The sequence below is a fragment of the Podarcis gaigeae genome (assembly GCF_964106915.1).
Source record: "Podarcis gaigeae genome assembly, chromosome: 6".
Taxonomy (NCBI): domain Eukaryota; kingdom Metazoa; phylum Chordata; class Lepidosauria; order Squamata; family Lacertidae; genus Podarcis; species Podarcis gaigeae.
In genome coordinates, this window is record NC_139682.1 from 91257034 (window position 1) to 91269691 (window position 12658).

A 12658-nucleotide genomic window follows, 5' to 3' on the forward strand; every position below is an offset into this window, starting at 1 on the left:
ACAAAAAAAAATTGTTCAGACGTCGAGGGCTAATTCTGTTTCCGATGATAAAAACACACCTGTTTCCACCGAAAAACCTTTGAGGGGAGCCTTAGCAACAGTTCAGCACCATTTTTGAATGAATTGCAGAACATGAGATTTTTGCTGAAATTGTGACCGCGCGGCTTAGGGATTTTTGCAAAAAAAAGTTGTTCAGACGTCGAGGGCTAATTCTGTTTCCGATGATAAAAACCCACCTGTTTCCACGGAAAAACCTTTCAGGGGATCGTTTGCAACAGTTTGCCACCATTTTTGAGTGAATTGCAGAACGTCAGATATTTTGAACGGAAAAACATTTCAGGGGAGCATTTGCAACAGCTGGGCACCACTTTTGAGGGCATTGCAGAACATCAGATTGTTGCTGAAATTCTGACCACGCGGCTAAGGGATTTTTTTAAAAAAAGTTTTTCCGCAAGTTCAGTCGTCGAGGGCAATTTCTGATTCCAATGATAAAGACCCTTCTGTTTCCACCGAAAAACCTTTCAGGGGAGCATTGGTAAAAGCTGGGCACCATTTTTCACTGCATTGCAGAACGCCAGATTTTTGCTGAAATTGTGACCGCGTGGCTTAGGGATTTTTTCAAAAAAAAGGTTTTTCCGCAGGTTAAATTGTGGAGGGCCTATTTCTGGTCCTGTGATACAAAGCCTTCTGTTTCCACCGAAAAACCTTTCAGGGGAGCATTTGCTATAGCTGGGCACCACTTTTGAGTGAATTGCAGAACGTCAGATTTTTGCTGAAATTGGGATTTTTTTAAAAAAAGGTTTTTCCGCAGGTTAAATTGTGGAGGGCCTATTTCTGGTCCTGTGATAAAAAGCCTTCTGTTTCCACCGAAAAACCTTTCAGGGGAGCATTTGTAACAGCTGGGAACCAGCTTCAAACTATGGATGAAGTGAGGTCCTGTCAAGTCTTGCAAACCAACCAGATAATGTTTGAGATTCACCGATACACTCATAGGTGGATGAACCGCAGACAAATTACTATGTCCTTGTCTCAGCTCCTGAATTACCATTACCGAAATGTAGATCTAGAAAATTTCCACTTCCTGCCTACCTTGAGAAACACCATGCGCCTATTTATGACCTTTAGGTCATCAACCCTCCCATCTCGACTCATGGAGATAAAGGATACCCTATGGTGGTTCCATTCTCTCCGACCAGTGAGGGTATTTAAGGATGAAACTAGGAGGCAATTGGTCCCTTGCATAGAGTCAAAGCTAATGTGGATAAAGGAAACCAAGCTCAACACTAGAAATACTAATTGCCCGAAGGAAGAAAAGAACTCCGTAAGCCTAGAATTACAAGACCTGAAGAAGAGGCTAATGAGTATAAAGACTGAGATTTCTACCCAAAATATAAGGACAGTAGAGCCTAGAGCACAATATTTAAAGACGTCCAACAGCTCTTTATCCCATCGAAAGACATCAATGCAACTCCCTGTTCCCTTTTCAAACGACACCAAATTAGATGAGGAATTTGGCGCCTCCGACATTTCTATGGCAACAACACATAAAGAACTCTATGTTGCTGACAATCTGGAGATATCCAGCACCAAATCTACATCTGGACCTTTGCCTAATGTTCCAAAAACTTACCAGAATGATCAGCCTTCTCTACTGTACTCCTGGCGAGACAGGATGGACAGATCTTCTGAATTCGAATCTGGCTCTTTGTTGGCCAGTGATCCACATTTTATAACATATACCTCATTAATACTTCCACAGCCACAGATAGAACCAACAATCCTCCAATTAACCCAGGAGGGAGAGGGGGATTGACAGTTAATGAAACACCATGGGACTGTCCCCCCCGCTTGGGGTGCGGTTGGTTGGGTTTTATCTTCTAGGGATACATACCCTATCAGACCTCCACCTCTTTCCCATACCACTTTGACCCATGAGTCCTGGCCCATGGATGACTTGTTACTGAGGGGATGTTACCCATCTATTGGGGAGGCTAGTATGGGATCTGGGATTTCCACAATTGAAGGGCTAGGGAGGAATGGCGGTGGGGCTAGATATCTCTATCGGCGAAGGGTTTCGAGATGCAGTGATCCTCGAACCCCTTCCAATCTACGCCCCATCCCAAGGGATGAGGGTAGGGAGAGCAAGGATTACACACCTCTGTCATTGGTGCTGTGCAATGCCAGGTCCATAGGCAGCAAAACCGCCACCATGCGTGACTTTTTTGTCTCGCAGGGGATTGACCTGGCTTGCGTGACGGAGACCTGGGTATGGGAAGGCGAAGTAGTCTCCCTACATGAGATAAAATCCCCAGGTTTCTCTGTCCTCCATCAATCGCGGACTGTGGGTCGGGGGGGGAGGAGTAGCGTTGTTATTCCAGGAGGATTGCTCTTTCAGAGCTCTGCCATCACCGGCAATCTCTGGCATTGAATGTGTTGGTCTTGTGTGGGGCACCAAGGAGAGCTTGGCTGTCTGGCTGGTGTACCGACCACCCAGCACACCTGCAGCCACCCTGTCAGACCTGCTGGAGGTGGTGGCGGGCTGGGCCTTGGAGTTCCCAAACCTACTGGTTTTGGGAGACTTCAACGTCCATGCCGATGCCGCTCCCTCCTCACAGGCTCTGGACCTAGTGACTTCCATGGCAACACTAGGGCTCTCCCAGGTTGTTTTGGGCCCCATTCATCAAGCAGGCAACATGTTGGATCTGATCTTTGGGGCTGGCATAGATGTGATCATGCTCCCTGCTGTGGAAGTGCCATGTTCTGATCACTACGCTCTGAAAGCCAAGATAGACTTCCCGCTCCTCCCCAGCTCGGGTGGCGAACCCATTTGGGCTCGTCTGCGAAAACTGATGGATCCTGATAGATTCCGACAAGCCTTGCGGAACCCTGCTCCTCCTGGCGACTCATTAGATGACCTTGTTGAGGACTGGAATAACCGGCTCTTGGCAGCCATTGATGAGATAGCGCCTAAGCGCCCTCTGCGACCCCGTCGAAACCGGGCCCCTTGGTTTACTGAGGAGCTCCGGAAAATGAAGCGGGATCTCAGACGGCTAGAGCGAGTATGGCGACGGACTCGTGACGGAGCCTCAAGAACATCTTATAGGACGCTTATGAAAGCCTATGAGATGGCTATGAAAGCTGCTAAGAAATCTTACTTTGCAGCTTCCATTGCATCCGCTAGCTCTCACCCGGCACAACTTTTTAAAATAATTAGGTCAATAACGTCCTTAGGAGGACAACCAAATTTAAGCACAAATTCGACCCACAGCTGTGAGGCATTCGCGAGGTTTTTTTTTTGCGGAGAAAGTCCTGTTGCTCCGCCGTGACCTCCCTGCCAATTTAGATACAGTGACTGAACTGGAGGCCCCTCGACTGACTTCAGGTCCAGTGTTGGACCATTTCGATCGGATACTCCCTACTGATGTGGATAGATTCCTCCAAGTTGGTAGGCCCACCACCTGCCTCCTTGATCTGTGCCCGTCTTGGCTGATTAGGGAGTGTCCAGATGTTGTGCGGACCCCCCTGGTTGAAATTATCAATTTGTCCCTTGACACGGGGACATTCCCAGGGGAATTGAAGGAAGCAGTGGTGTGTCCACTCTTAAAAAAACATTAGATCCCTTAGACCTATCCAATTACCGCCCAGTTTCAAATCTTCCATACCTGGGTAAGGTAATTGAGAGAGCGGTTGCTGAACAGCTTGGTAGGTTTCTGGAGGAAACATCGGCATTAGATCCATTTCAGTCCGGTTTCCGTCCTGGTTTTGGGACGGAGACGGCTCTGGTTGCCCTAACAGATGATCTCCGTAGACAACTGGATCGAGGCGGGTCAGGACTGCTGATCCTTTTAGATTTGTCAGCAGCCTTTGACATGGTCGATCATGATCTTCTGGACCACCGCCTTGCAGATGTAGGGATACAGGGCATAGCCCGTAACTGGTTGTGCTCTTTTATCTCTGGTCGGGGACAGAGGGTGGCATTAGGGAGGGAAATGTCGTCGCGCCACTCCTTGGTGTGTGGAGTGCCGCAGGGCGCAATTCTCTCCCCGATGCTTTTTAACATCTTTATGCGCCCCCTTGCCCAGATTATCCGGAACTTTGGGCTGGGCTGTCACCAATATGCTGATGACACTCAGCTCTATCTGCTGATGGATGGCCACACTGACTCGGCCCCGAACACACTGACCAGATGCTTGGAAGCTGTGGCTGGATGGTTTCGTGGGAGCCGATTGAAACTAAATCCTTCAAAGACAGAGGTCCTATGGCTAGGTCGGGATGGCATGGGGATGAGGGACCAACTCCCTTCTCTTGCGGGGCCCCAATTAGTGCCATTGCCTTCCGTTAAGAGTTTGGGTGTAATCCTTGATGCCTCCCTTTCCATGGAGGTGCAAGTTACAGCAACAGCCAAGGCGACATTTTTCCACCTTCGCCGCATCAACAGTTGGTCCCTTACCTTTCCCGCCCCGACCTGGCCACAGTGATCCATGCGACGGTCATCTCCAGGCTTGACTACTGTAATTCGCTCTATGCGGGGCTGCCCTTGAAGCTGTCCCAGAAACTCCAGCGGGTACAGAATGCTGCAGCGAGGCTCCTCACGGGGTCTCTGCCATGGGAGCATATTCACCCAGTGCTTTTCAAGCTGCACTGGCTCCCGGTGGAGTACAGGGTCAGATTTAAGGTGCTGCTTTTGACCTTTAAAGCCCTTCACGGCCTAGGACCCTCGTACCTACGGGACCGCCTCTCCTGGTATGCCCCATGGAGAGCCTCAAGGTCCATAAATAATAACACCCTAGTGGTCCCAGGCCCTAAAGAAGTTAGATTGGCTTCAACCAGAGCCAGGGCCTTTTCAACTCTGGCTCCGGCCTGGTGGAACGCTCTGCCTCATGAGACCAGGGCCCTGCAGGATCTGATTTCTTTCCGCAGGGCCTGTAAGACAGAATTGTTCCGCCTGGCCTTTGGCTTGGAGCCAATTTGATTCCCTCCCCCCCCCCCTCTCTCTCTTTTCCCTCTTTCTTTCTTTTCCTTCTCCTCCTGCGATGAGGCTACACATTTTAATATTTTAATGTTCCATTATTTTAATGTTGTATTTTATTTTTGTTTTTAAGTTGTAATCATTCATCTTGTTTTTATTATTGCTTGTAAGCCGCTCTGAGCCCGGCCTTGGCTGGGGAGGGCGGGGTATAAATAAAAAATTATTATTATTATTATTATTATTATTATTATTATTATTATTATTATTATTATTCACTGCATTGCAGAACGTCAGATTTTTGCTGAAATTGTGACCGCGCGGCTTAGGGATTTTTTTAAAAAAAGTTTTTCCACAGGTTAAATTGTGGAGGGCATATTTCTGGTCCTGTGATAAAAAGCCTTCTGTTTCCAGCGAAAAACATTTCAGGGGAGCATTTGCAACAGCTGGGCACCACTTTTGAGGGAATTGCAGAACGCCAGATTTTTGCTGAAATTATGACCGTGCGGCTTAGGGATTTTTTCAAAAAAATGTTTTTCCGCAGGTTAAATTGTGGAGGGCATATTTCTGGTCCTGTGATAAAAAGCCTCCTGTTCCACCGAAAACATTTCAGGGGAGCATTTGCAATAGCTGGGGACCAGTTTTGATTGAATTGCAGAACGTCAGATTTTTGCTGAAATCGTGACGCACGGCTTAGGGATTTTTTCAAAAAAATGTTTTTCCGCAGGTTAAATTGTGGACGGCATATTTCTGGTCCTGTGATAAAAAGCCTTCTGTTTCCAGCGAAAAACATTTCAGGGGAGCGTTTGCAACAGCTGGGCACCACTTTTGAGGGAATTGCAGAACGCCAGATTTTTGCTGAAATTGTGACCACGCGGCTTAGGGATTTTTTTTTAAAAAAAGTTTTTCCACAAGTTCAGTCGTTGAGGGCTAATTGTTTGTCCGACGATAAAAAGCCTTCTGTTTCCCCCGAAAAACCTTTCTGGGGAGCATTTGCATTTGCTGGGCACCATTTTTAAGTAAATTGGAGAAAGTCAGATTTTTGATGAAATTGTGACCGCGCGGCTTAGGGATTTTTCCAAAAAAAAGTTTTTACATGAGTAGAATGAGGTTAAGAACGGACCTCCGGAACGAATTAAGTACTTAACCCGAGATACCACTGTACTGGATTATGTAATGCCAGGAAGTTTGAGGGAAAGCTATCTTGTATGTCATATTAAATATCTGTGTTCCTATGTGCTTTGTCACATATTTTGTTGACTGATGTCACACCTTTTTCAGTTACTTAGCTGAGTCAGACTCTAACCCTGGGGTCAGTAAACTTTTTCAGCAGGGTGTCGATCCACTGTCCCTCAGATCGTGTGGCGGGCCAGACTATATTTTGGGGTGGAAATGATGCAAGAGCACCACCAGCCTCGGTAGTGCTTACCTGTGTCCTGCGATGAGTGGACGATGAGCGGTGCACAAAAGGGCATTGGAGAGGGGCTGCTTAAAATGGAGGCCGCTCGAGCACTGCTTCTGGCACCAACAAAGCCCAGCCCCCTTCCTCCTCTAGGCAGGGTGGGGAGAAGCCAGGAGGAGGGAGGGAGGAGGCGTGTGAGAGGGAAAGAACGCATGCGCTGGCGATCCACGTGGTGATTCCCGGACTGTTCACGGGCCGGATCCAGAAGGCAATTGGGCCTGATCCAGCCCACGGGCCTTAGTCTGCTGACCCATGCTCTAACCCAAGCCAGTCCTGGGACAGAAATCTCTCCAAGTGCCCGTGAGTCCCCAGCAATCACGCCAAGAGATGTTTCCCAGAATCCTTTGCAACACCACAGAGGATGCTGGGAAATACCTGCCATGTTGTGTAGTGGAGTTACTTGAGATAGTCAAACGTGGACTGGAGCTGAGTCAAGTCTGACGTTTCCCCAGATGAAGTCATGAACAACTTAGCTTACAAGGCTGTTTGCAAGGACAAGTGAGATTTAAAAGAGACGTCGCATATATTTTGTGCTATATGAACAAACAGCGGTTGCCAAGTGATTTTGCACAGGTGAATAAATAAATGGTTTGATGCCTACAAGGATTAGTTTATGGATTGTTTCACACATTACACAGAGGAAAACCTAGGCTTTCAACCAAGAGAGCTGCACTCACTGGCGATTCCCTGACAAGCATACCTGTACAAAACACATTTGTTACAGTTACAGGTAGGTAGCCATGTTGGTCTGTCGTAGTCGAAACAAAACAAAACAAAACAAATCCTTCTAGCAGCACCTTAGAGACCAACTAAGTTAATTATTGGTATGAGCTTTCGTGTGCATGCATACCAATAACTACCTTAGTTGGTCTCTGAGGTGCTACTGGAAGGAATTTATTTATTTTTAAAAAAATTATCTTATGTTTGTTACATTCATACTTTATGCTTCAAGGTGTACACATGGGACCTCTTAAGCGTACAGCTGCGCACACACACATACATCCCGCATCCACAAATGCAATATGTGCCATGGCCCTATGAAGTTTTCATTTGGTGAATGCGCTCGTGCCTCCTCAAGGAGCCTGACTCTGTGAAGTCCTGAGCACAGTAAGTGCATGAGTAGGGCTTCTCTCTGGTATGGATCCGCTGATGCCGATGCAGCGAAGCCAGGCGTGTGAATGCCCCACCACACTCTTCACAACGGAAGGGGCGCTCCCCGGTATGAATTTTCTGGTGCCTTTTCAAACGGAGCAGCTGGATGAAGGCTTTCCCGCACTCTTGGCACTCGTATGGTTTATCCTGCCGGTGAATCACCTTGTGCTTCGACAGCAAGTTGGACGTACGGAAACCCTTGCCACAAGTGGGGCATACGTACGGTTTAGGCTGTTCTCTCTCTGGTTCTCCTGGATCTACCTGGGAAGCCAAACCCTCGCTGCTTTGGTTCTGAGCCTTCGAAGACACTACGATTAAAGGCCCGTCCCTCAGCGTCTTCAAATGTTCTATCTTATGCACGTTCCGAAGGTGTCTCCAGAGGTCGACTTTGTGAAGGAACCCTTTGTCGCATTCTGGGCACTTGTTCGGCCTGTCGCTCGAATGGATGAGCTTGTGCGTTCTCAGGTTGGCCGTACGGAAGAACCCTTTGCCGCAGACCGGGCACCGGTACGGACGCTCAGCCCCGTGGTACCGCTGGCGTTCCTGCAACCTGCCAAGATGGCAGAAGTCCTCTCCACATTCCTTGCGGCGGTAAGGTAGGACGTCGCCAGATGTTGCCACTGGTTCCTCTTCATCTAAAGAACTGATGATGGCAATGTCCTCACAAACCTTGCCTCCGGCGTGCTCAGAAGAACGAGGCTCTGGGTCCTCACCTTCACACTGCAGGTCAAAGTTGGTGCTAGAGGTGATGAAGCCCTTGGCTGTGGTTGAATCGCTCCACTGACCGTATAAGCCATTCCTTTCGTCTTCTTCGCAGTACAGGTCTACAGGGATATCCTGATGGCTTGAAGGTCCGTCAAGGCTGCCCTCAGGGCTGGGAGGCAGAGAGTAGTCTTCATCTACGTCTAGCCGGAGGCCACCTTTCTGACCCACCCACTCAGGAATGCAGTCATTCGAGCGATCTTCCCCCACGCTGCAAGTGTCATTGTCAGACTCCCAGCTCCCTTCCACATCCATCCTTCAGCATCTTAGGGACAGCTCACATACGATGAAGCACAGAGGTCTCCTCCGTTTGAGCTCTGGTCGCAGTCAAGCCTGCAAAAGGGGAGATAATAATAATAAATAATAATACATTTTTATTTATACCCCGCCCTTCCCGGTTCAGGAAGAAGAAGAAGAGAAGAAGAGGAGTTTGGATTTGATATCCCGCCTTTCACTCCCCTTCAGGAGTCTCAAAGCGGCTCACATTCTCCTTTCCCTTCCTCCCCCACAACAAACACTCTGTGAGGTGAGTGGGGCTGAGAGACTTCAGAGAAGTGTGACTGGCCCAAGGTCACCCAGCAGCTGCAAGTGGAGGAGCGGAGACCCGAACCCGGTTTCCCAGATTACGAGACTACTGCTCTTAACCACTACACCACACTGGCTCAGGAAACGGGGCTCAGGGCGGCTAACAATAAATTTAAAACACTTAATTGACGCTACAAAAAACAGCATAAAATACGGAATAAAGCATAAATAACAATAAAATCAAAAATCAATTTGGGGGGAAATTCATCCAATAAACATTAGATGATCACCAGGGCTAGATAGCTAAATTAGTCCCATTTGGGCCAGCGAGGAGACCAGGGAAGAACCAGCTGTGGGATCCCAGATTTTCTTCACAAAAAGGGGAGGGGGAGAGAAAGAAGGGGAACAAAAGATCAGGCCAGGTTCAAACTGAAAGCCAGGCGGAATACTTCTGTCTTACAGGCCCTGCGGAAGGAGGTCAAATCCTGCAGGGCCCTGATCTCATGGGACAGAGCATTCCACCAGGTCGGAGCCATCACTGAGAAGGCCCTGGCCCTGGTGGAGGTTAATCTAACTTCCTCAGGGCCCAGGACCTCTAAACTATGATTATTCATGGACCTTAAGGTCCTCTGCAGGGCAGACCAGGAGAGGCGGTCCCATAAGTACAAGGGCCCTAAGATGGGCTTTGTTACCAAGCAATCCATAATCCTTAACACTATAGGAGTAGCCAACATGGTGCCAGGCCGCAGGGCTTCATGAGGTCCCTATGTTGCCCTTTTACAGCTCAGAAGCTGTTTTCAGAGGGGCTTACTCCCAGTTAACTGAGGAGAGGGGTAAAGGTAAAGGGACCCCTGACCATTAGGTCCAGTCGCAGACAACTCTGGGGTTGCGGCACTCATCTCGCTTTATTGGCCGAGGGAGCGGGCGTACAGCTTCCGGGTCATGTGGCCAGCATGACTAAGCCGCTTCTGGCAAACCAGAGCAGCGCACAGAAACGCCGTTTACTGGAGCAGTACCTATTTATCTACTTGCACTGGCGTGCTTTTGAACTGCTTGGTTGGCAGGAGCAGGGACCAACGGGAGTTCACCCCGTCGCGGGGATTCGAACCGCGACCTTCTGATCTGCAAGTCCTAGGCTCTGTGGCTTAACCCACAGCGCCACCCACGTCCCAGGGGAGAGGGGTACACAGTCTTAATTATTCCATACTGGGTGGGAGGGGAGAGAGAGAGAAAGGCCACAGTAGGAACGATTAAATCACCATTTCTATAAAGGTCTTTTAGATGCGATTTGCACCCAGTTGGACTCCTTATTCCCTCACCACAGTTATCAGGTGAGAGCAGCGAAGGGAGTTGCAAAAAATTGACTCCTGAAATGGGAAGCAAGCGCTACCAAGCAGCATTCCTGTTTAGCTTTACATTTTAAAATAATGTTTACGCACAAAACAGATACATGGAACAGGTGGGGGTTGTTGTATTTTTTTGGGGGGGGGGAGGGAACAAAACACATTGCAGAGCCTCCCCCCTTCAACCCCTCCCTCCAAATAGAGGAAAGACTTGACAAGCCGGAAGTCACAAATTTATAAATATGTCATGCACCCAACCCAGCTTTGGCGCAAAGTGATGGATGGAAGAAGCGGCGCCCGGGCGGGGGCTGTGTTAACCTGCGGTACTGACCGCTGCAAGTTCTTATTTACCTGCTGTTCGTCTCGGCGGCTCCCCGTTCATCCCGGGAAAGGTTTCCTCTCCGGCTTCCAACCTTTCTTTCCCCCGCTCCATGCAGGAGTCAGGAGCGCGCCGTGCGCAACGAGGCACCCCTTGCCTCGTTTTGCAAGGATGGTTTGCGTCCTTCCACCCCCTCACCAGCAAGAAAAAGAGCCTCGGCAACAACAACACGCCCCCCACCCCTTTTTCTCCCCCAACCCTTTCTTGATTGACAAAGTCAGGATCCAATCCCGTTGCTCGCCCTGCCCACATCCTGCTCCTCCTTCCCCCCCAGGGCTGCCTGGCGAGAGCGGCTCCTCCTCCTCTCTCCCTCCCTTTAAAGTCCGCTCTCGCCTGTGCCACCTACCGAGACCTGTGTATTAAAATAAAATAAAAAATATTGTGGGAAACAATTTGCTACTGTTGCTCAGCAAGAACAAGATGCTTTCCTTTGCTCGACGGTGCAGTGCCATTTGGCGATCCCTGGTAGCCGAGTAAGATTGTCTTCCATGAGCAGGGTTTTCACAGCGAGTCCACAAGTGATTGTAGTTGATTGGCCAGTGACTGAAAAGGTGACTGTCATGCACATGTACAGTGGTACCTCGGGTTAAGTACTTAATTCGTTCCGGAGGTCTGTTCTTAACCTGAAACTGTTCTTAACCTGAAGCACCACTTTAGCTAATGGGGCCTCCCACAGCTGCCGTGCCGCCACTGCACAATTTCTGTTCTCATCCTGAAGCAAAGTTCTTAACCTGAAGCACTATTTCTGGGTTAGCGGAGTCTGTAACCTGAAGCGTATGTAACCCGAGGTACCACTGTAATCGTGAGCCGAGTTGGATTCAAAATCAACAGGGATTTAGCTTTCTCTTTTAAAATTGCGCAGAAAGAACGAATGGGGTCAGAGCTTGCCAGGCATAATATAGCACAGGAGAAATGAAGTGAGAGGCCACCATTTCTTCTTCTTCTTTGGTGATCCCTCGTAGCTGAGTAAGATTGTCTTACATGAACATGATTTTAACAATGAGTCCGTAAGTGACTGTGGAGGCCAATTCTGGATCCACACATCCTTCCACAGTGGGGACATTGGTTTCCGGGTGGGAGTTGATCATGGTGAGGGTTTGCCAAGTGTGCCTTCCTCTTAGCACATTTCTCCCTTTTGTCCTGAGTTTGAGCGACTTCAAAGTCCATGACACCTTTGGCAAAAGCTGTTCTCCAATTGGAGCGCTCACAGGCCAGTGTTTCCCAGTTGTCAGTGTTTTTACTACTTTTTTTAAAAAAGATTTGCCTTGAAAGAGTCTTTAAACCTCTTCTGTCCAGGATACTGGACTGGATGTGGCCATTGGCCTAATCCAACAGGTTATTCTTAAACACATTTGCAACCCAAGCTTATGCACGTTTACTTGGATGCACACTGATTTCGCCAGGATTTAGAATAATAGGATCAGAATTGTGGAGCTGGAAGGGAACATGAGTGTCATGTAGTCCAACCCCCTGCAAAGCAGGAATGTTTTGACCAACGTGGGGCTTGAACCCACAATCCCGAGATTAAGAGTCTCTTGTGCTACCGACTGAGCTATCCTCATTTCCAAGTGAGCATGAGATTGCATTTGTGCAGCCCTGTGGGATGTGAAACACAAGGGCAGTCAAGTACAACATCCCTAGAGTGGACATAAAAGGGGATGTCTGGACCAGCCAGTCAAAACTTCCTGTTTCTCCTAGGCTGGGACTGTTACGATATGGATGCAATGCAGCTGCAAAGTGCTAGCTTGAAAAGTAAACATGATGGGAATGTTGGGACTGCCCGTGGGAAACAGAGGGACAGTCAGTTCACAGTGCAAAGCACCGGAATTAGCTCAGAGTGTAATATGAGCTCTTCCGTTTGTTCCTGTCCAGGAAGTACAGGAAGTGTGTGTCACTGTACTGCTGGAGTTTGAAGAGAGCAGTCATGTTTTTTGTAATGCTGCAAAGACAGAAATAAAGGCATGTAAATACGTTTCTGTCTATCTCTTTCCCCTGCCAGGGGGCAGGAAAGAGGGCTGTGTTCTTCTCACGCTGAGAAGGATCGATCGCCTATTGCGACCTAGCCTGGA

General features: G+C 48.6%; 1 protein-coding gene across 3 annotated transcripts; it reads right to left on the bottom strand.

Moving 5' to 3' along the window:
* Positions 1 to 6913: 6913 nt before the first annotated feature.
* Positions 6914 to 10742, bottom strand: LOC310847831 (uncharacterized protein). 3 transcript variants are annotated; one of them, XM_083745953.1, is made up of 2 exons: positions 10562 to 10742; positions 6914 to 8675 (listed from the first exon to the last, which is right to left on the bottom strand). In XM_083745953.1, the coding sequence occupies exon 2, from the start codon at positions 8595 to 8597 to the stop codon at positions 7464 to 7466; it is 1134 nt and encodes a 377-aa protein (XP_083602079.1). In that variant the 5' UTR covers positions 8598 to 8675; positions 10562 to 10742; the 3' UTR covers positions 6914 to 7463. The 3 variants fall into 3 exon arrangements, with proteins under 3 accessions (XP_083602079.1, XP_083602081.1, XP_083602080.1); XM_083745955.1 differs by having other exon boundaries at positions 10542 to 10742; XM_083745954.1 differs by having other exon boundaries at positions 10464 to 10742.
* Positions 10743 to 12658: the final 1916 nt, after the last annotated feature.